Source organism: Azolla caroliniana, unplaced genomic scaffold (genome assembly GCF_043228905.1).
Source record: "Azolla caroliniana isolate FFs.n. ecotype wild unplaced genomic scaffold, voAzoCaro1.0.p SCAF_14, whole genome shotgun sequence".
Lineage (NCBI taxonomy): Eukaryota > Viridiplantae > Streptophyta > Polypodiopsida > Salviniales > Salviniaceae > Azolla > Azolla caroliniana.
In genome coordinates this window covers 8,654,017-8,678,253 of record NW_028230449.1, presented here as the reverse complement: position 1 = coordinate 8,678,253, position 24,237 = coordinate 8,654,017, and the positions used below count along the sequence as shown (strand labels likewise).

At 39.2% G+C, this 24,237-nt stretch overlaps 1 protein-coding gene and 1 pseudogene across 3 annotated transcripts; one reads left to right on the top strand and one right to left on the bottom strand.

The window, feature by feature from the left end:
• Positions 1-240: 240 nt before the first annotated feature.
• Positions 241-22,856, bottom strand: LOC147855398 (synaptotagmin-5-like). 2 transcript variants are annotated; one of them, XM_087330308.1, is made up of 9 exons: positions 22,738-22,856; positions 21,437-22,361; positions 5,000-5,241; positions 4,883-4,901; positions 4,594-4,787; positions 1,196-1,305; positions 1,003-1,101; positions 535-928; positions 241-435 (listed from the first exon to the last, which is right to left on the bottom strand). In XM_087330308.1, the coding sequence occupies exons 2-9, from the start codon at positions 22,318-22,320 to the stop codon at positions 347-349; spliced, it is 2,031 nt and encodes a 676-aa protein (XP_087186434.1). In that variant the 5' UTR covers positions 22,321-22,361; positions 22,738-22,856; the 3' UTR covers positions 241-346. The 2 variants fall into 2 exon arrangements, with proteins under 2 accessions (XP_087186434.1, XP_087186435.1); XM_087330309.1 differs by lacking the exon at positions 22,738-22,856 and having other exon boundaries at positions 21,442-21,646.
• LOC147855399 (uncharacterized) lies at positions 15,502-17,656 on the top strand (annotated as a pseudogene). Its single transcript, XR_015530815.1, has 3 exons — positions 15,502-15,625; positions 16,403-17,270; positions 17,314-17,656. The product of XR_015530815.1 is annotated as an uncharacterized LOC147855399 (transcript).
• Positions 22,857-24,237: the final 1,381 nt, after the last annotated feature.

Here is a 24,237-nt window from a genome sequence, read left to right as displayed (position 1 = left end):
GATGAGAAATATGAGTTTTAGTATTATTGCAACTGAATTCACATTCAATAAAGTTAATGACAGCTCCAACCTCACATTCAGCACCCATGCCTAGGAGATGGAGATGTGCCATCCATTCAAATATACACTCACATCAAAATAGACTACAAATTGCTAAATATTGGGCAGCAAGAGAGGATGTGTGACCTACATTTCCTCAATGTACTAAAAACAAAGGCATGCATACGGGTAGATTAGATATGATTTTTTGAAATTCCTGTGTACTAGATTCTAAGATTGGTTCTCCATTTTACAAAGAAATTTCTCATGAATTCATAATTACATTAAAAACCATACTGAGCGCATATCATGGGTTCAGAAGATTTGAGAAATTTAAGCTAATATCCACCAATATAACCAGTCCAGTCACCAACCCAAGCCATACCAGTGTTGTTCCTGTAGAGGGAGCGAACATGCAAAAGTTGGTTAAATCTGTGGCTGTTTTTGAATATATCTCAACTAATTTAACATGAACCAAAACAGCACGCTGCTTACTTCTATCTGCAGTTTGTGCTTCATTAGAAGCTGAGTTTTTGTTATCATTGTTGCTGTTGAATCCAAGGATTTTATCGTCTTTTAATATGCTTTCCTTGTTATTATCTCCAGATTCTAAACCTTCATTGTTAAGTTCAGCAATAACTGCTTCAAACATATCAATCAAATAACTGTCCCCTCCATTGAATAAAGGCACATCATTTGAATTCTCCTCAGTCCCTGGCGCGTAACCATTCAAATCTGGAACTTCATCTTCCTCATCTTCTATGTAAGGTGTGTATGTAAGTCGTAACACCACCTCACCAGCAAAACGCTTCCCAAACAGACCCCAACCACCTGTCAGCCTGACTACTCTATCGGCTGGAACTGTGTCTGGAAGAGCACTGAGGTCTACCTAATAAACCAAATGGAAATACTGAGGATTTTTTAAGTAGCATAGCATTGCCCAAGTAGATCGATCCACATTACCTCTCCAACACCTAGGGTTACTGTTGTTAACCCAAAATAGTCCCGAACCTGAACAGCTAGTCGTTGAGTCTTAGAATCTACAACAAGTAGCCGGAAATCCTAAAAACTCAAGCATGATCCGCACAGTTATTGTCAATTAATATGTCAAAAAAACTTGGGGAGAAACATTCTTTATTATACAGGAAATTATTACCTGATTCCAGATTGGACTTCCAGGAGGGCCAATGACAGATGTCTGACTATTTCGTTTGCTTTTGATCACTTGATCGCCGAGAACAAGAACAACATATGGATCTGTTTTTCCTGTTTATATTAAAAATTATATACACTAAATCAATCAGGAGTTTATCTAATTTTTGAGATCTCTTTTGGTCCTTTTCTTTTTCAATAAAACATTAACTTGTGCAAAACAAGTTTAAGAAAAATAAAAAATCACTCATTTAATAGCAGAATGTTCAATATAGTAGATATTGGCCACAGTTATGTGTCTTGACATAACAGATTTGAAACCCAGCCCAATTAATCCCTCTATGTTTGTGAATTTTCCCAAATTTCGAATTTGCACCAACTCGAACCCTCCACTTGCTGTTTCAAAATTTGAAGCAATTTTAAGTGTGAAACTGTCACACCCTTTCTCATTTTTTCCCATATTGGGATACCCTAATAATAAGTCATATTTTATTTGCAGACAGCATGGGACAGACACAGACCTTCTGATCAACCACCTAACCTTTTGGATAGGTGATCCAAATTGATAACATCAAATTGGATATAGAAAGCACATCAATCAACCCCAGGATGTCATGAATCAAAAAGAGACCTCAAAATCAATCCCTATGTTTACATAGATTTGCCGATGGATTTATGATCTATACCTTTGATATTGATTTATGATACAAATATATTATTAGAGGGTCTGTAAACAAACATACGTGCATCTCCTCCCTCTTTTCCTGTGTTTTTCTCTGCACCGCAACTAATTCTCTCCCTCAAACCACTCCATTTCCAAGTCCACCACTACACAGGTGATACAAAAACCAACCTCTTGGTCTCTTTTAAATTTGTGTCAAGTCAAGGTTTTATTTCTTGGGACAAAAGTGATGCAAACAAAAGAGTGTTGCAGGTGATACAGTTCTCCAAGCATTTTAAGTTTCCTAGAGAAGATTGATCATGAACAGGTCCAATACAAGACAAAACCCACAATACCGGCTGTTTGCAAGTATTAGTGCAAGTAACCAAAGTTATAGCCCTATATGCGATTCAGTCCAAAATTGTTCAACATATACCCCTATGTGTGTAGGACACTTCCAGAAGGTTATTTTACACAGTAGCATGTTCTCGTAGCTATCATTAAAATTTAGATTTCTAAAATTTAATCTAAGAAATTAATAGTCTTTCAGAGACTAATTTTGGCTAAAACTGGCCAATGCTATAATATGAGAATATTTGATGGTACAAGCTTTGGTGTGTGGAAGATTAGAATATTTGATTACACAACCTTTTGAAAGGATCAATTTCGGTAGCCCGTCCCGCTTCATCAATAAGAAAAGACTTGGCAAGGCATGGTCAGTTGCTCCAAAATACCTAGGGAGTGGGCTGCTGTGTGAGGAGAGAGAAAGTAGAGAAAAACTGTATAGAAAAATGGAGGGAAACCCCTAGCCCCTAAAATTCTTATCTTCAAAACTAAACCATCTTCATGACTTAGGATGGTGTGGTCAGTTGCTCCAAAACACCTAGGGAGTGGGCTGCTGTGTGAGGAGAGAGAAAGTAGAGAAGGACTGTAGAAAAATGGAGAGAAAACCCTAGCCACTAAAAGTCCCTATCTCATTATGAGAGATTTGGGACCAATTCTGATTGATAAGCCCAGAGACTTTTAGGTCATTTGGGCATGTTCACACACGGCCAATGACCAATAATTATAAATATAATGTAAATGCCTATGAGCCTCCAAATTGGAAGGCAACCATGGAGGTATAGATTGATTCCATTGAGTTTAAAGAAAAAAACACTAAAGAAGAAGTGTATTTCTTAGTAAGGCTCAAAGCCTTTAAAAATGAGAGTGGTGTCACACTCTAATGATTTTCAATATGAAAGAAAACAAGAGAGAAATTCCATTTTCATGTGTCTCTAATCATTTTCAATATGAAAACGCAAAAAATTCCATTCTCATGTGTCTTGCAAGGCAAACCTTTTGGATTCTTACTTTTTGATATTAGTAGCATACCCACTAAATCCATGGGGGAACTTTAGATTTATTTCTTATGTTAAATTGTTCAAGGAGAATTTGGGTCGATTTGGTGAAAAGCAATGATGAAGCCTTTCCTGCATTTAAGTCTTTCGATTCTTTTGTGACCATCTATATATAACCTCAAGTTCTTAGCACCACATGTTTAGTTATATTTATTTTTGTTTTTTGTTCTCAAAGATGAGAAGACATTGTAAGATGTAATATCTTGTTCGGTTTTATAAACCATTTTGGCCTAAAAAATATCTTAGTATAGTTCTTTTTCTTCAATCTACATCTGGTTTGTTTGTCTGGGTTGATCAACTCCTTTCATCCGATATGCTTTACAGTTATCATGTAACACAAATTTCTTTCCTACATGTATTTTTTTCTTTCCTAAGAGAACAAGCAATACATCACCTATACAAATACCTTTAGAATTGCCATGTGGCTTCATTCTGAGGGAAGTACAGAGAATGGTAAATAGAAGTGACGTAACCAAGAATATTGGCTCTATCCTCAGAGGACCATGAAAAAGAAAAACACAGGTGCATATCTCCACGCAATGTCACCAAAGAACAGGCAATAATGACCCCAAAATTTGAAGAAAATCTACCTTCTTTCCTCAGCCAACCTTGAAGAAACAGTGGATGTATCCCACTAACTCTTCATGAAATATATAGCTCAATCTTGAAGTTTCTGATGTAGCCTGCTGCTACTCACACCAAGAACATGGGTATTCCAGATTATCATAATGAGCTACTAGAAATTGTGCAGCAACTTGTATATTTTTTCTTTTTCTGGGATCACTGCTTAAAGTAAAATAAAATAGAAATTACATCTGAACCTGCTATCTCATAAGAACCTTGCATCTAAATAAACAGTAGTTAAAGATCTTAATAGACCATCCCAAAATCTAAAATGCTGAATTTTTCAATGGAAAGGACATACTTAGAAGATGGAGAGATGATCTAGAAAATAATCTTCACAGTAAACTTGAAGAAACAAAACCGTGTTTTTTCCTGGTAATAAGAATGAATGCTTTGTAATACAGATATAGTTTTTTATTTCTACAGATAGGAACTTGGAACGTTGAAGCCTCCAATTTTAAAATGATCTATTTTTAGAGAAGAAAACAAAGGACATGTCACTTTCTTAAGCTCCTCTCAAAAGCTCATGAATTTATAAATCGTCATTCAAATGACACCAAATAGAAACAAGTAGATACTCGGAATAGTATTAAACTTGCCAATCTCTGTAAACTGAAGTAAACTTCTTATTTGCATACTTCTCAAATTGGTGTTATAAATGATGCGTTTGAAATCATCACTGAAACATTGTACAGTATATAAAAGAAAAATATTTACCATAAGGAACACAATTGAGATTCCTTGCATCAACGAGTGTTACTGAAAGTTCTCCTGAAAATCTGTCTAGTGTGGCACCTCTGAAATCTTTTGGAACAGGGCCAGCAACACCACCTTTCAAGAAGTTTATCACATTCTTCTTTGGTCGAACAAAGAGTTGAGGAAGATCTTGAGTTAAGAGATTAGTCAGAAACCTGAAGAGAAAATAATACTACCATAAAATAATAATACAGGCACTAGCTTCCAGTAAAGGCAATTATAGAAAGCATATGAATGAGAAGGAACTTACACTGAAAGGAAGGGGATTGCTGCAGAGCCCAACAAACATAAAAGAATCTATATTAGAAACCCTTGAAAACTAAAATGAGTCTTTAGAAAGTTGCATTTATGGCCTTATCATGCATACCCATGAGATTAAAGAAGCGAAAAGGAGACAGATTCAGCTTAATCCGGGGCAATGACACAAAGGCCCATGTTGCAGCTCCTACCCAAGGTACAGATGGTACAAGACGCAACTTTAACCACAATTCTCCATCAACATCTAGACCCCGGACAACAACGGGTACGATTATTGGGATAAAACCAGCTTTTAACTTCAAATACAAAAGCATACGAGCACCACCAGTATAACGTAGGCCAATATGGTACCTGCCACCACAGATCATTGCAAGATAAGATATACTGCAGATAATTCTTCTAACACACTGGAAACTATGGATCTACATGAGATAACTTCAGTAAAATTCATTGTAATATTATATAGACATATCAATGCTACTTGAGAAAAGTATTTATTCCATTGATCTTCCGAGAAGCTAAATTGCATGCCCCCAACACTAAAAAGCAGGAAGATATATTAACATCTTTTGAAAGGCAAAAATGGCCTATAAGACCAAACAAGAGATTACATCCCAAAATGTTGTGTTGTTTTTGAGAGCAACAAACTTAAACAAATGTAACTAAAGAATCTTGTTATCTACATTATGAGATCGTTAAGATTGCAATTTCTGCCTTTAAAACATTTCCAGCATGGGTCAATCTAAAGTGGAAAGATCTCCAAAGGGTGGTGAGCTTGAGTCCACAAGGCCATGGTCTATATGTGCAAAAAAAAAATATTATTCATCTATAGTAATCCCTTTGCAATGTCCTTGTCAAGACCCCACCCACTTGCGTAGCCCCTTGAATGGCTTGTAGCATGAGGACTGTGAAAGAGATGTGATGGCGTGGTTGGTTGGTTGCTCCAAAACACCAAGGGAGTGGGCTACTATGTAAGGAGAAAGAAAGAAAGAAAGATATATTAACGTCTTTTAAGAGGCCAAAATGGCCTATAAGACCAAATAAGAGATTACATCTTGAGTGTTTTCTCGTCTTTGAGAACAAATCAAAATAAAAGAAAAACTACGTAGAAAAATGGAGCGAACATCCTAGCCGATAAAAGTCCCTATCTCATTATGAGAGATTTGGGACCAATTCTTATTGATAAGTGACTTTTAGGTCATTTGAGCACACACATGGCCAATGACCAAATGTTATAAAGATAATGTGAATGGTTATAACCCCCAAATTTGGGGCCAAAAATATGTTTAGAAAGCTCTCAAACAGAGTTTTCACATGGGAAGGGTCAAAATATACAAAAAAAGAAAATTCCTTGGGGCCTTTATCCCCAATAACCTCCCACTTAAAAGGACCAAGGAGGCTCCTTTAAGCTAAGTAACTCCGACCATTTGTATATATAGTTGTTGTGCCTTGGGTAGACACTTTGTGAGAGCATCTGCGGGATTCTATGAAGTATTGACCTTAATCAAAGTGATTAGGCAATCCTCTAGCACGTCTCTAATGAAGTGGTATCTCACATCAATATGCTTTCTGTGAGCATGAAACATTGCATGCTTTGCCAAACAAATGGCACTTTCGCTATCACATCCAAGGATAGTTTCCTTTCAAGGCATCTCAAACTCATTGCACTAGCGGGCTAACCAAATGGCTTCTTCGGAAGCCTCCGTGGCTAAAATATATTCGACCTCAATAATATATAGTGCAACTATCCTCTGAAGTCTGGAGCACCATGAAATAGCTCAACCTGCAAGGGTGTTTACATAGTCACTAGTGGACTTGCGTGTATCCACATCACCTACCATGTCCAAATCCCAAAATTCTTTTCACTAAAATGAACCCTTTCCATATCATAGGCTTTTACCTTTGGTTTTTTTCACATATCTCAAGATAGATTTGATGCCTCCCAATGAGCTCTATCTGAAGGCAGCACGAGGATTACGGTTTAGGTCAAAAACAGAGAGGGAGAGAGTCTGAGTGAGAGACAAAGGGAGAGAGAGAGATGCACGCTGTCTTGGGTACAAAGAGTGTCCCTCTTTTTTGGTTTTTGGATATTATGTATATACAAGTCAAAAGTGTGCTACGAGTGCATTCACACTCGTGCACTAATAAAAGGCACGGTGGCCCTTTATTCCCAACAACCTCCCACCTTTCACTGCTTCCCAATTCTTTTTGCCGGGATTTGCCATGTACCTACTAACCACTCCCACTGCAAAGGCAATATCAAGGCGTGTACCAACCATCGCATATATCAAACTGCCAACAGCTGAAGCATATGGAACCTTAGCCATTTCAGCCTTCTCATCATCAGATGTAGGGCTGTCTTTTGCACTGAGTTTCAAATATGGAGGTAATGGAACCCCAATTGTTTTCCCCCCCTCCATATTGAAACATTGCAAAACCTTAGAGATATACTCCTGCTAAGATAGAAAGAGTACCCCTTTCGACCGGTTTCAGAGTATTCGCATGCCAAGGATGTGATTTGCATCACCAAGATCCTTCATATCAAAGCTGCCATGAAGGCTTTGCTTCAATGAATTCAAGGCATGAACATCCTTGCCAGCAATCAACATATCATCAACATACAAAACCAAGATAATCAGGCTGCCATCTCCTGCCTTCTTGGTGTACAAGCAGTGGTCCACTTGACTTCTACAAAAACCTTGAGACTGCATAAATGCATCAAATTTATGATACCATTCTCTTGGTGCTTGTTTCAACCCATACAAACTCCTTTTGAGCTTACAAACCATCTTCTCTTTGCCTTTAGCCACAAAACCTTCAGGCTGCTGCATATATATGTCTTCATGTAGATCGCCATCTACAAAGGCGGTCTTCACATCTATCTATATGAGCTCCATATCTTCAGCTGCAACTAAGCCCAAAATGATTCTTAATGTAGTCATCTTGACTACAGGCGAGAAGATCTCATCAAAATCAACTCCATATTCCTGCTTGTATCCTTTTGCAACCAATCTTGCTTTGTACTTTGGCGAGGAATCAGAAATGACCTTCATTTTATAAACCCATTTGCATGGAAGTGTTTTCTGCCCTTTAGGCAACTGCACCAAATTCCAAGTGTCATTTTTCTCAAGAGATTCCATCTCTGACAACATGGCTTTATACCATTTCTTATTGTCCTGTCTGTCCATTGCTTCCTTGAAGCAAGTCGGTTCGCCACAATCAGTTACCATGACATAATCAGCCACACTGTTTGCATCAGGAACAAATCTGTCAAGCTTTCTAGTAACTCTAGACGATCTCCTAACCCAATGCTCATTGTTTGGTAGCTGTTGAGCCTGCAAATCATCATTTTCAACTTGCTGTCCAGGCATTTCAGCCTGCAAATCAGCATTAACAGCTTGCTGTTCTAGCTGTTCCTGCACATTTGGTGGCTCATCATTATTGGCAAAGGCTGGCTGATCATTTGCAGCCTCATTTTCTGCATTTGCAGGTAAGTTTACAGCAGGTGTTTGCCACTGTACAGCGGGCACATTTTTCTGTCTAAAAGGTATTTCTTCTCGGAATACAACCCTCCGTACTTCCTCGGTCTTTTCGGGTTGTTTATGCATGCGATTTTCCCGGAAGATAACATCATTGCTGTGTACTATTTTTCTTTTCTCAGGATCCCACAATCTATACCCCATTTCACCCTCGTCACCGTATCCTAGGAAAATACATTTGCAAGACTTTGGCTCAAGTTTGTTGCGTTCTTCTTTACGAATGTGCACAAAAGCCTCACAGCCAAACACTCTCAAGTGAGCATATGAAGGTGGCTTGCCCGACTACGCTTCTTGGGATATTCCCCCTCCCAAAGACCTGTTAGGTGACCGATTAATCAAGTGAACAGCTGTCATAACAGCCTCTGCCCAAAAACCATGGGGTAACGCAGCATGAGAGAGCATAGTACGGACCTTAACTTGAATAGTCTGATTCATACGCTCTGCAACTCCATTTTGGGGTGGATTATAAGGGGCAGTGAGTTCCCTCTTTATCCCTTTGCTGTCACAAAATGCTTGAAAGGCCTTGGACACATATTCCCCACCATTGTCAGAGCAAAGACACTTAAGTGTCTTACCAATTTGATTCTCAACTAATGCCAAAAATGTTCGAAACTTGTTGAGCACTTCATCCTTGCTACGAATAGGGTAAACCCATACCTTCCATGTAGCATCATCGACAAAAGTGACTAAGTATTTCTTTCCCCCTAATGATAGCCCTAGCATCTGACATACATCTGAATGTACTAACTCAAGCGGGGACAACTTCAGCGAAAGGGACTTTTTATGAGATGTTTGTATGAGACTTTTTATGAGATGTTTACCATAAATGCAATGATCACAATGTTCAAAATCAGCATAACGAAGACATGGCAAGTAACCCAAACGAGACAATACTTTCATACCAATTTCACTCATGTGTCCCAACCGGCCATGCCACAAAGAAACACTAGGCTGCTCGGTTATGGCAACAACATGGTCACTCACACTAGATACATGGAGAGGATACAAAGTATCACTTTTATTACCCTTGGCAATAACTCTAGATCCCTTACAAATCTTCCATTTCCCATCACCAAAGGTTGTGTGAAATCCATCATCATCTAGCTGTCCTGTGCTAGTCAAGCTCTTCTTGAGCTGAGGTACATGCCGTACATGCTGAAGTGTGAAAGCAGAACCATGCTGAAACTGTAATTGCACAATGCCAATACCTGCAGTTTCACATGCATGGTTGTCCCCAAGATGGACAACACCATGTCGACCCCCTGTGTAATCTGAAAACCACTCACGATGAGGAGTGACGTGAAAAGAAGCACCGGAATCAAGTATCCAAGTGTGCATGTCACTATCCGTATCTGCAAATAAAGCATGTTCTCTATGGCATGATGAAACAAAGAGTACATCATTTCCACTATAACTATCATGAGTGACTACATTCACCTCTTCAATTTTAGTATTGCATTTCCTGGGTTGAATGTCTCTCTTTTCTTCTATGAAATCATCTATCTTCTTGCCCTTTCCTTTCTCTTTCCCGTGACACTTGGTGGGTGAACACTTTATCTATGATGGCTTGGTGGGTGAACACTTTATCTATGCCCGTGACACCTTGCTCCCATTGCTAGCACACATCTTTAATAGAGCCATGTGCGAAGGTTTTCCTACTAGATGGACTCAGCATACCATTGTGCCAATCCTTAAGAGTGGAGACCCCATGATGCCAAGCAACTATAGGACAATCATGATTGGCCATTACTTGGCTAAACTATATGGCTCGATTCTGAAATCAGAATTGAGTATATGGGCAGAGCAAAATGGCTGTTGTTCAATTGGACAGGCAAGCTTTCGGAAGGGTTTCACAACTTTGGATCACATATTCACCCTCCGGGCCCTTATTGAGGAGGGCAGAGCCCACAATAAGAGGATTTATTGCTGCTTTGTGGATTTTCGAAAAGCCTTTGACACTATGCCACATGCTCGGCTTATGCAGCGGCTAGAGGCCATTGGTGTTCCTATAGATATGCAATGGGGAATCTATGCACTCTATGAATCTGTTTCAGGAAAAGTTCGGTCTCCTAAGGGCTTGTCAGAGGCGGTGGCCAGCACAATTGGCGGGAAGCAAGGATGCCCACTATCCCCCACACTCTTCGGTCTCTATATAGATGAGGTATCACAGTACATAGAGAGATTTGGTGGTTCCGGAGCACACCTAGCAGGTATAGCTATACAGATATTACTATATGTTGATGATATTGTGCTGATCTCTGACTCTCCGGAGGGACTACAAAGACATCTAAATGCCTTAAAACTATTTTGTACGGACAAAGGTTTGTCAATCAACATGAATAAAACTAAAGTGATGGTGTTTAACACCACCCAAGCATGGGTAACAAGATCAGAACCAGAATTCTTCTTGGGAGAGTAAAAGGTGGAATACACACGCTCCTACACATACCTAGGAGTAACATTTACAGGACCTAGGTTCTCCTTACAGGAGGCCGCTTGTGCCCGACTTTCTCGTGGATATGCAGCCCTGGGTGCTCTCGAAAGACAATGTGCACATTTGCAGTTCCAAGAGCCACGGACTAAGCTGTGGTTATTTGATACACTTGTCACACCAACTCTTCTCTATGGAGTAGAGACATGGGGACCTAGTCTTAACAAGGCAAATCATTGGAAAGATTTAGAGAGACCTTTAGTGTCAATGATTGCTCGCATGATAAGGAGCAAAGCATCGGTGCCCCACGATATAATCCGGGCAGAGATGGGAGCAGCACCTATAATAACCGAGGCATTGTTCCGATCAGTGACATTTATCCAACGTCTTTGGGAGCTCCCTAAACGAAGGTGCCCAAGGTTGGCAATTATGTCATCAAGACAATTGGCTGAAAATGGAGACACTCACTGTTGGTATGCTAAAATGCAGCAATGGTTCGAGTCACATGGTATGAGTATAAATGCACTACCCCCATTCCAATATAGCTTGGACTGTCCCCATCTCAATATGACCAAAGTGGAAAAGAATAGAGTGATCCGAACTGATATTATTAACTTAGAAAACAAGATAACATGGATCAGCCCCAAAATAGCACTTGGTACAAAGATGGCCCACTATAAGACACACTTCTTACATACATCGGAGGATGGATTTGTCATAAGGCCACCTTATATGGACATACATCTATCCTATGCGCTGCGTAGTGTGATAGGGCAGCTGCGAACCTCATCACATCAGCTACAGATTGAGGTGGGCAGATATACACGACTACCTCTAGAAGAGAGAATTTGCCAATTGTGTCATCAAGGAGTGGAATCTGAAGAACACTATGTTTGTCATTGTAGTGTCTTTTATGAAATCAGAGGGAAATACCATTGCCTCTTTAAACAAGGCTTTGGCCCACTACGCAAGGTAATGGAATATGAGGACCAAAGATGCCTAGGACTTTTCTTGCTCGAGCTCAAGAGACATCGGCAAAAGTTGTTGAAGAATACAACCACACAAGCTCATCCACAAAGAACAATCACAACTTTCTTTAGCTCCATCACTCCTAATGCTAGAAGTCAACCCCAGGATACAGAAATGGGATCCAGACCAGGATATAACAAAGGGGTTACGATTGATCAGGCAATGGCAATTTGCCGTGCACGTAGGCCCCGGCCCCATGGACCACGACCTCGACACCCTTGTCATCAACAAATAAAAGCCATTATCTCCCGCCATCGTAGGTGCTTCCCTCGCTTCGGAGACATTTCCATTCTGGATCGACCTATGATAGAGATCTTTCGGAGACAAAAGCTACAATACACCTAACTTGAGAATCTCGCATGTGCCAAAAACCAGATTCTCTCGTCTCTTTTCTTTTCATCTTATTTACTTTTATATTTACTGTGTAATATTTATTTTATTTTGATTTGTTCTCAAAGACGAGAAAACATTTAAGATGTAATCTCTTATTCGGTCTTATAGGCCATTTTGGCCTCTTAAAAGACGTTAATATATCTTTCTTTCTTTCTTTCTTTCTTTCTTCCATTTGAAACAATCACGTTTAAAATGACCCTTTTTGCCACAGTGATGGCATTCTACATCTTTACCACGTGATTTACTACGACCATAACTATCAAATTTGCCTCTTTGTTGTGACCTACCCCTCATATGCAACACACTAGAGGACTTATTGGATGCATTGTTTTGCCGACTCATCTCTTCCATGAGTAGAGAACTCTCTACATCGGCATAAAGAAGCATCGCATTTGAATTGCTCATAGCAGTCCTAAAAGTATCCCAACTTTCTGGCAAGGTGCAAAGTAAAAACATGGCCTTAAACTCATCATCAATGATGAATTTCAAGGCAACCAGCTGGCTGAAAATGGAATTGAACTCACTCGGGTGAATTGACATGGGTGTGCCCTCTGTCATACGCAAATCCATAAGTTTCTTAAGCCAATAAACTTTGCTAGCTGCCGTCTTTTGGGCATACAGTTCCTCTAGTCTAGTCCATATAGAATAGGCGGAGTCCAAACCTTCAATATTAAAAAGCAAGGCATCAGATATTGACAACTCAATAGTCGAGCGTGTAAGCTCGTTCAACTCTTGCCAATCATCTTGGTCCATATCTGTAGGCTTTACCCCTTTGACTTTTATAGGCTTTGCATGCTTCTTTTGCAACGAGATGTTGTAGCACTGCTTTTTCCATACCGCAAAGTTATGTGCACCCTCAAGCTTCTTGATGTGCATAAGGTGGCTACTATCACTATTGCTAGTCATAATTTCTTAGCCCAAACGGAGGACCAAACCTGCTCTCTAGAAAAAAAAACAGGCTTACTTTGCAGAAAGACGTGAAGTGCCTGCAAAAAACGTGACCTACTCTACAGAAAAAGACTTGCTCTGCAGAAAAAAAAAAGACTTGCTCTGCAAAAAACCCTAAACTCTGCCTACAAAAAACTCTAAACTTTGCTTTGCAGAAAACCCTAAACTTTTCTCTGCATAAAACCCTAAACTCAGCTCTGATACCAGTTTGAAGGCAGCACGAGGATTAGGGTTTAGGTCAAAAACAGAGAGGGAGAGAGTCTGAGTGAGAGACAAAGGGAGAAAGAAAGATATATTAACATCTTTTAAGAGGCCAAAATGGCCTATAAGACCAAATAAGAGATTAAATCTTAAGTGTTGTCTCGTCTTTGAGAACAAATCAAAATAAAATAAATATAAAAGTAAATAATATGAAAAGAAAAGAAATGAGGGAATCTAGTTTTTGGCACATGTGAGATCCTCAAGTTAGGTATATTGTAGCTTTTGTCTTCGAAAGATCTCTAGCATAGGTCGATCCAGAATGGAAATGTCTCCGAAGCGAGGGAAGCACCTACGATGGCGGGAGATAATGGCTTTTATCTGTCAATGACAAGGGTGTCAAGGTCGTGGTGCATGGGGCCGAGGCCTACGTGCACGGCAAATTGCCATTGCCCGATCAATTGTAACCCCTTTGTTATGTCCTGGTTTGAAGCCCATTTGTGTATCCCGGGGTTGACTTCTACCATTAGGAGAGAGAGATGCACGTTGTCTTGGGTACAAAGAGTGTCCCTCTTTTTTGGTTTTTGGATATTATGTATATACAAGTCAAAAGTGTGCTACGAGTGCGTTCACACTCGTGCACTAATAAAAGGTACGATGGCCCTTTATTCCCAACACTAACAAGATTAGCCATGAACCTACCAACAACTTCTACTACATGAGCAATGCCTTGCCGAGTGGCAACCATAGCATACATAAGCGAACCACAAGCTGACATATATGGAAAATTCTTCATGTAATTGGCTGCATCATCATCTTTGGGACAATCATCCTTGGAAAGCTTAACATGTATCTACAATGGCACTCCAAGAGGCTTGGCATCAGCCACATTAATCTGTTCAGCACTTTTTCAATGTACTTTTCTTGGGATAAATAAAAGTAAACTACTGCCTATCTCTTTTAAATCAATGCCCTCTTTTTCCCTTAGCAACCAGCCTTGCCTTATACTAGGGTGAGGGATTCATCTATTACGTTATGTTGAACAAGTATTAGATTGACATATTTTCATCATGTCATGGCAAAATCTGCTGAAAGAACCAAGTACTAGGCCAATAGCAGCATGACATGATTATTAATTTTGACCTAGATAATCTGACTCATCCATGCTTGGAAAGTTCTTGATAGCTTTGAGTCGCAAACATTCCTCTAATTCAATAAGGTTGTTGGGGTAAAGGCCTTAAATGACCCCTTATAGTGTGTAAATGTCTATAGGCCTATTTATAAAGGCCAAAAGTCACTAATCACTTTTTTGTTATTTTCTGGGCCAAGTTTAGTGTGAACTTGGCCAACCCTAAATAGGTCATATAAAACATAAGTTAAAAAACTTTTGGATCTCACTTAATCGGTGAGCTCCTCAAACTACTACTCTTTCTTTATCTTTTCTACCATAGCTCCACTATTGTATCTAAAGAGCCTATACTAGGGTGAATCCTGAGTATTCCTCAACCGTATTGACATCATTCCTAACCCTTACAATTGGTATGAGAGCAGGTTTAGGGTTTCAGAATTTCTACATAGGTATTGTACAGCAAAGAAAAAGTGTTTAGACCTCTTTATTGCGTAGCTATGGCGTCATCCTCCTCAGATGTGAAGAATCTTTTTGAAATTTGACGATGTGAGGGAACAGGTTTTGATTTGTGGAAGGAGAAAATGCAAGGAATTCTTTTTTTGAAGGATTGTGACAAGGCATTGGAGGCAGAAAAACCAGAGACCATGTTAGAAGATGCATGGTGGATTTTAAACAAAAAGGCTATCATATATATTAAGATAATTGTTCCTGATGAGACTTTGGTAAATTTTGGTTCCGCTTCTGAAATATGGGCAAAGCTGAAGGCTACATATGAAAACAATACGGCTGTTAATCAAGTACACCTAATGCGAAAGGTTGTTGGCATGCAACTGAATGCGTCCAAGAGTGTAGCTGAACACTTGTCCTTGTTTTAAGGTACCTTATCACAGCTGCAGGACTCAGGAATGGCTCCTTTTGATGACAAGCTCAAAGCCATTTTGCTAATGACACTACCTGACTCATGGGAGAAATTGGTAGTCTCAATAGCCCCAACTTGACCTTTGATGGTGTTAGGGGCTCCATACTCAATGAAGAGATCAAGAGAAAAGCAAGTGGAGAAGGTGGCAGGTAGCTCAGCCAATAGCAATGGGCACGGCTTCGGCTCAAACCAAACCGACCCATTAAGCCATGGTTTAACGGTTTATTGGTTCCAAAAAAAATTAATGGTTTGGTTTGGTTTGGATTTTCGATAAATTGTTCGGTTTCGGTTCAGTTCGGTTCTAAAGCTCGGGTTTATAGGTTTATAGGTTTGGTTTAAAGGTTTATAGGTTTTTTGTTATCTTTTTTTTTACCTTAATAGTTTATTGATTTAATGGTTTAATTAATGGTTTTTTATTGATTTAATTAATTTAACTTAAATGTTTATTTAATTTAATGGTTCAATTAAAGTTTCTTTTATTGATTTATTAAATTTAACTTAAATGTTTATTTAGTTTAATGGTTCAATTAAAGTTTCTTTTATTGATTTATTAAATTTAACTTAAATGTTTATTTAGTTTAATGGTTCAATTAAAGTTTCTTTTATTGATTTATTAAATTTAACTTAAATGCTTATTTAATTTAATGTATTTTTGTTTATTTAGATGTTTAATTAGTTTGATTTAAGTGGTTAGGTTTAAATTTTTTATTAAATGCTTCGGCTTGGTTTTAACTTTTCCCTAAACGGTTTGGTTTTAAATGGTTTGGTTTCAACTTTTTCTTAAATGGTTTGGTTTAAATACTGAGAGTTCATAAACGGTTTGGTTTGGTTTTTGTTTTAAATAAATGGTTTGGTTTCAGTTCGGTTCGGTTTCTTTGCCTTAAAACTTAACCAAACCGAAACCGAACCGCGCTCATTGCTATCAGCCAACATGGTTGAGGTAGGACAGATAAGAGAAGTAACTATGCACATAGGAACAAAATTAAAAGCAAGGAAAGGGGAAATAGCAGCAAAGTTAAAAGCAATGATGTAACATACTATTAGTGTGGCAGGAAAGGCCACAAGAAACCTGATTGCCACTATTACAAAGCAGAACTTGAAAGAAAAAAGAATTTTGGAGATAAGAAAAAGGACAAGACTAATGCACATAGCAGTCAAAAGGACGAAGAGAAGGCCAATTTGGCCTCTAATGTAGTCATAGAGGAGTTGTCTGATGTTGAGGACATTTTTTATGTGCTACCTTTTCAGTTGATGATATTTATGCATATGATGCCTCTCTAAATATTCATTCACAGGACATGTGCATCACTAAGAATGATCTTATTTATGTTTTACTGGCTGTCAATGATGCATTGGCCCAAACATGGATAGTTGACTCTGGTGCTTCATTTCATGTGACTCCTATCAAGGAGTGCTTTTCTACTTTTACTGTAGGCAGCCATGGCCATGTATACCTTGGAAACAATCACCCATGTTCCAATGAGGGTATTGGCATTGTGCATTTTTCTACAAATGGCACTAATGAGCTGGTTTTGCATAATGTGCGTTATGTACCAGGGATCAAGAAGAGCTTGCTTTCTGTGGGTCAAATGGATATGCATAGTTATAGCATTCTCTTTGAGAGAGGATCATGGAAAATGACAAAAGGTTCAAGGCTGATTGTGAAAGGCACAAAAAAGGGAACTCTTTATTGCTTACATGGAAATGCTATATCGGGCAAATTTATTGCTTTGGCTGAAGTTCACTCCCATATGGAGTTGTGGCGTAAGAGACTTGGCCATATGAGCCAAAAGGGTCTCACTAGGTTTTGTAATCCAAATAGGCTTGATACGAAAAGCACAAAGCTTGATTTTTGTAATGAATGCCAATATGGAAAGAAAGTGAACCATTCCTTTTACTCTGGTGTGTCTCGTAAGTCTCGCGTACTTGATCTTGTTCATTCTGATGTGTGTAGCATGCCCACCAAATCTATGGGGGGTGCAATGTATTTTATCTCATTTGTTGATGATTTCTCTAGAAAAATTTGGGTTCAATTGCTTAAATCTAAGGATGAAGCCTTAGCTGCATTTAAGCCGTTTCATGCATTTGTGACCACCAAAACAGGCAGAAAACTGAAATGTTTTTGTACGGACAATGGTGGTGAGTATACAAGTGCTGAATTCAAGAAATTTTGTGAAATTTTGGGTATTAAGAGGGAGCTTATTGTTCCACACAACCCCTCTTCTAATGGTGTGGCTGAACGATATAACAAGACACTTTGTGAGAGAGTGAGATGCATGTTGTCAACCACTAATCTCCCTCAAGGATTTTGGGGAGAGGAACTCAAAACTACAGTACATGTATGCAATAAATCCCTATAAGGGTTAGGAATGATGTCAATAGGGCTGAGGAATACTCAAGATTCACCCTAGTATACGCTATTTAGATGCGACAGTGGAGCTATGGTAGAAAAGATAGAGAAAGAGCAGTAATTGGAGGAGCTCACCTTTTAAGTGAGATCCAAAAGTTTTTAACTTATGTTTTATATGACCCATTTAGGGTTGGCCAAGTTCACACTGAACTTGGCCCAAAAAATAATGAAAAAGTGATTAGTGACTTTTGGCCTTTATAAATAGGCCTATACACATTTACGCACTATAAGGGGTCATTTAAGGGCCTTTACCCCAACAACATCCCACTTAAAGGCATAAATGACGCCTTTAAGCTACGTTAACTCCCACCATCTGTATACATATCTGATGTTGTGCTTTGGGTAAGCACTTGGTGAGTACATCTACAGGGTTTTGTGATGTGTGAACCTTTATTAATGTGATAAGGCCATCCTCAAGCACTTCTCGAATGAAGTGATATCGCACATCAATATGTTTTGTGCGTGCATGAAACATAGCATTCTTTGCCAAACAGATGGCACTCTGGCTATCAATACCAAGCATAGGTGCCTTTTCAGGCAAACCAAACTCACTGCAAAGACGTGCTAACCATATTGCTTCATTGGAAGCTCAGTGACTGAAATATATTCAGCCTCGGTAGTGGACAAAGCAACAACCTTTTGCAGCCTACTAAACCATGATATAGCACCACTTTCAAGTGTGAATACATAGCAACTTGTGGATTTCCGTGTATCCACATCACCTGCCATGTCAAAGTCACATAAACCCTTTAGCTCTAATGGGTCTTTTACATAACAGAGGCATTTATTTTTAGTCCCTTCTAAGTACCTCATAATGGACTTTACTACATTCCAATGTGCCTTGCCCAGATTAGCCCTGAATCGGCTTACAACTCCCAGTACATAAGCAATATCTTCCTTAGAGATTTTATCATATGGCTATAATGGCACTGCAAGAGGCTTTGCATCAGCCATACAAAATCTGTCCAGCACCTTATCAATGTATTTTTCCTGAGATAAATACAATGTGTGGTGCTCTCTTTGTCTCCTAATTCTTACTCCAAGTACATGTTCAGCTCCCCCAAGGTCTTTCATTGAAAATGCAGATTTCAGCTGATTTTTAAGGACATCAACAGTGCTCCTTTTCTTGGCAGCAATGAGCATATCATGTACATATTGTACAAGAATGATTGGGCTGCCATTTTCATCTCTTTTAGTGTACAAACTGTGATCAGCATGGCTTCTTTTGTACCCATGTTTGAGCATAAAAGCATCAAACTTTTTGTACCATTGTCTAGAAGCTTGTTTCAGCCCATACAAGCTTCTATTGAGCTTACATACCAAATGTTCCTTTCCAAATGTTTCATGTAAAGCTCTTCATCAATGTCACCATGCAAAAAAGCTGTATGTACATCCATTTGGTCTAATTCCAAATCAAGTGCAGCCACTATAGCAAATAGCATTGGCAAAGTGATCATTTTTACCGCACGAGAAAACACTTCCTGGAAATCTATGCCTTTAGTTTGAGCATATCCTTTTGCAACCAACCTTGCTTTATACTTGGGTTTGTTATCAACAGTCTTGATTTTATACACCCATTTGTTAGGAATAGCTTTCCTTCCTTTGGGCAGTTTAGCCAAGTCCCAAGTATTATTTGAATGCAAAGCCTTAATCTCTTCCTGCATAGCAAGCTCCCACTTATTGATGTGCTCACATGCCTTTGCCTCTTTATATGTAAGAGGTTCTCCCGCATCAGTCAATATTATGTAGTGCAACAAGGGGTCAAATCTACTCACATTTCATCTTATACGAGTAGAACGTGTCACCCAATGATCCATATTTTGTCAAGCAATGAATCAACATCAGGTGGCATGTCTAAATCATCATTGTTAGGCTGCTGTCCATTATTTTCAGCATTATTATTTGGCTGCATATTCCTCCCAGGATCCTCATCTTGCTGTCCAACATCTTCTGGCTCCAAAACCACTGGATGATCAATATTTTCAGTCCTTTGTGGTGGATCCTGATGGTCAAATTTGGGTCTAATAGGTGGCTAGTCATGCTGAAATCTAACCCTTTTATGGTCATCTTTTGAGGCACAATTGTTTTGAAGCAGCATTGCCTCATTGAAAACATCTCGGCTGCGTATAACCTTCTTGAGCTGGGGTATCCAAATCATGTAACCCATTTTGCCTTCTTCACCATATCCCATGAAGAGGCCCTTAATAGACTTGGCAACAACTCTGTTTCTCAGCTCATGCCTTATATGTACAAAAGCCTCGCAGCCAAAGACACGTAAGTGATCATATGAAGCAGGTTTGCCAAACCAAACCTCTTCAAGGATATCACCTTTTAAAGACGTATGAGCCTTCCAAGGAAGCAATATGGTTAGCACGTCTTTGCAGTGAGTTTGGTTTGCTTGAAAAGGCACCTATGCTTGGTTGTGATATCCAGAGTGCCATCCGTTTGGCAAAGAATGCTATGTTTCATGCACGCACAAAACATATTGATGTGCAATATCACTTCATTCGAGAAGTGCTTGAGGATGGCCTTATCACATTAATAAAGGTTCACACATCATAGAACCCTACAGATGTATTCACCAAGTGCTTACGCAAATCACAACATCAGATATGTATACAGATGGTGGGGGTTACATAGCTTAAAGGTGGAGGTTGTTGGGATAAAGGCCCTAAATGACCCCTTATAGTGTGTAAATGTCTATAGGCCTATTTATAAAGGCCAAAAGTCACTAATCACTTTTTCATTATTTTTTGGGCCAAGTTCAGTGTGAACTTGGCCAACCCTAAATGGTTCATATAAAACATAAGTTAAAAACTTTTGGATCTCACTTAAAAGGTGAGCTCCTCCAACTACTACTCTTTCTCTATCTTTTCTACAATAGCTCCACTGTTGCATCTAAGGAGCCTATACTAGGGTGAATCTTGAGTATTCCTCAACCCTATTGACATCATTCCTAACCCTTACAAAGAGGTCATGTTTCTCTATAGATAACAGAGGTATAAGAAATTGAAACCACCCCACATCACTTCTAGTACTCTGCTCTTGTAATTGAGCTACATTTGAATTATCCACTTTAATGTTTAACTTACACCATAAGCTTCTTTATCAAGTGCTTATTAAAGGATTCATTGCGTAGACCTTTTATAGCTTATAAAGCTAATGTTGGGAAAATAAATCTTCTTGATCACAGCATTTCAAGCCAGTAAGAAATATTCTTAATTTGTTATCTTGAAGCATTAACCTATTCCAGTGCTGCTATTTGAAAAAGACAACAAATGAGCAAAATTCTGCGGCAATGGCTTTCAGCTGTTATCACCTACTTTCTGAAAAAAATCTTAAAGTGATATACGAAACTGAAATAGCAGGCCTTTCCTTAAATTCCAAGTCAAAAACAGTGAGACTTCTCTTTATGGAGAGCCAAAATTCATACAGTGTACCCTACATGTGCAATTTCTATAGAATGTCATATGTCATAGTTCTACCAAATCTTTGATTTTCAGATGATTGCTTAGATTTCAAACAGTATAAGAGTCATAGTCAGTCTTACTGTACATCATTGGCTCGCCTTGAAGTTCTTCTTTCAACACTTCTGACTGAAATTGGCTCATCACCAAGATAAAACTGTTTAATCTCAACTTTTTCTACATAACTAGGCTTCTGCAGGTTGTCAATGAGTGGTTGAAGCAGCCCAACAATCCAGGTCTCCAGACTCATCCTGTACACTTTCCATAGCTTCCCAAGGACCATATTGACCCACTCTACTGACTCCTTCTTTCTCAGGTCTCTCTCTAGGAAAATAGAAATACCTGTTGGAGCCTTCAGCTGGACTGATGCTTTTTCTGGGCCCACATTGCCAACATTCGGAATCCCAATCCCTCTCGAAGCTTGACTTATCCATCGATCAAAAATCACTCCAAGTACCAACACCAATCCAAGAAGAGAAATTAGTCCGCCTGTGAAAGGGGGAGCTGGAGTTGAGAGTGTAGTCTCTAAGCTCGAGTATGGAGTGCTTCTTAAAATAGACTCCCAAAATTTTTGTCCCAATCTTGGTAATGCAATATAGTGCTTGGGTAACAAACTAGATGCACCCACATGATTCAACGTAGAGGGCCTAGTATCTCTGTTGGGTTCTCCATTGACTAGTGTAGTTGAACTAGCGGATGGACTGGCCGTTTCTCTAACCAGACAAGAAATGAGATCCGAATGCCCTATTTGTTTATCCTCTTGGTTTCCCAGACACTTGTGCAATCCGTTCCTTGAAATATATGACACTGAGACTGAGAACCCTGTAGAGAAATGTTTGCCTCTCTCTGGAGCATCCTTCAGAAGTGGAAAGCCATATGTTGATGCAATGATACAGAATTTAGATGCTTCAACAGAAACCTTGCCCACAGCAGAAGCAGCAACAACAAAAGGCGGTTGCCAAACCATTTACACTCAAGGACAAGGACAACCAAAGTAACGATCCATGCCTGTAAAAGTGCAATTAAAAACAGAGTGTAACGGAGATATTAAGTAATCTTTATCATGTCATATCCTATCCAATCCTAATGTCTTTGCTTAGGCTCCATTGCAGGTCTGGAGAAGCACGATTGTGAAGACTTTACTTTCGTATTACAGGGAGAAATTTGAAAATAATGTAGATTTGCATGCTATGAAAAGATTCAAACAACATCGGATGCTCACCTCCTCTTGCCTCCAAGGCATTTTTACATTAGGGTTAGTTACGTATGTCTTCTCTCTTCTCTTTGATCTTAAAATTAACTCATGAACTAACGGCATGGAGATGAGAGGGGACATGTACGTATGGTATATATAGCTGACAATTTAAATTGCAGAAGCGCTCACCTCACGTTTGGATCCTCTTCCTCCTGCTGCTGCTTCTGCTTCTGCTTCTGCTCCTGCTCCTGCTCCTGCTCCTGCTCCTCAGAAGGCAGGGGAGGAGGATTGGTGGTCTCAGGAAAGGCACGCAGCACTTTTCCTAACTTTTTGGTCTTTAGAGTAGGAAACAGAAGATTATCTTGTGCAAGTGCAAGTTATATATTTATTTAAGCACACAATACATACATAAAGAAATCCACAATATGTACATATATATGTACAACACCCATAGATTGACATATCCGAAAATATGAAATGGCCCCAAGAATGTTATAAAAACATTCGTCTTTGTAAAATAAATATAAAAATAATCATTTATTTATTTTAAAAAATATAAATAAATTCATTAAAAAAAAACAATTATTCATTAGTAGATTAATAAAGGAATGGGCTATTTGCCCCCCCATTTTGGCTATTTCCCCCCCCCCCCCCCCCCCAAAAAAAAAGAAAAGAGAAAAACTTTTTGGCCCCCCTATTTTGGCTAAACCCCCCCACCAAAAAAAAAGGCGTAGTTACTCTTCCTTCTTTCTCTTTCTTCTTCTTCTTCTTCTTCTTCCTCAAGTTTCCAATCAATACTGTGGATTCCTTTTTCTTTTCATGATGTCTTCGGCGATGGGGAGGGTCGATGGTGGCTGTTGGGTGCCGCCACTGGAGGAGGAGGAGGAGGAGGTGTGGGTAGGGAAGCAGCGGCGGAGGCAGCAACTGATGGCGAAGTGAAGAGCGAGGATAGTGAGGAGAAGAAAGAGGAGAGTTGTCGGGATGAAGATGACGTGGAGGTCGAGGCTACTTCGGGAAGGGGAGGAAGAGGAGGAGCGGGCCTCGCCCGGGCGCTGGAGCTCGGGGTCGAACGCGGAACTGGATGACGATGATGGGGAAGGAAGGAATTCCTCATCGTGATTCTTATGATTATTGGTCTTATTGATCACTATATGGGTTTCTGCCATGGATCCACCAAAACTACAGGCAACAGATGAGGGAAGAGGAAGAAGAAGAACACATTGAAGATGGAGATGGAGATGTGTGTGAGTGAGCAAGTGAATGTTTATGTATATATATATATGCATCCACCAGAGAGATTCTCTTCTTTCACAGAAGTGAGTTCTCAAGATCAAAGGAGAGTCTTAGAGAAGATGATAGATAGATCTTAAACCAGTGGTTAAGTTTTGATATGAAGCATGTTTTTAGAAATCAGGGAAAAGAGGGCCTCTCAGCCCCATAGAACCTCAATTGGTTACATGATGTTTTGATCGATCTTGAATATCTCATTTTGTGGCCATCTTAAGGTCTCCATTGGTTAAATGAATTTCTAGGAATTTGTAATATCTCAAACACGATGGCTTGTGTTTCGCATGAATCTCTTATTGTAAACCATATTCTAATTTTCCCCTTACAATAATGTGATGTTAATAGTATGCCAATGCAAATTCGTTGTCTTCTGTATCATTTAATAACATGTTCATCATTCAC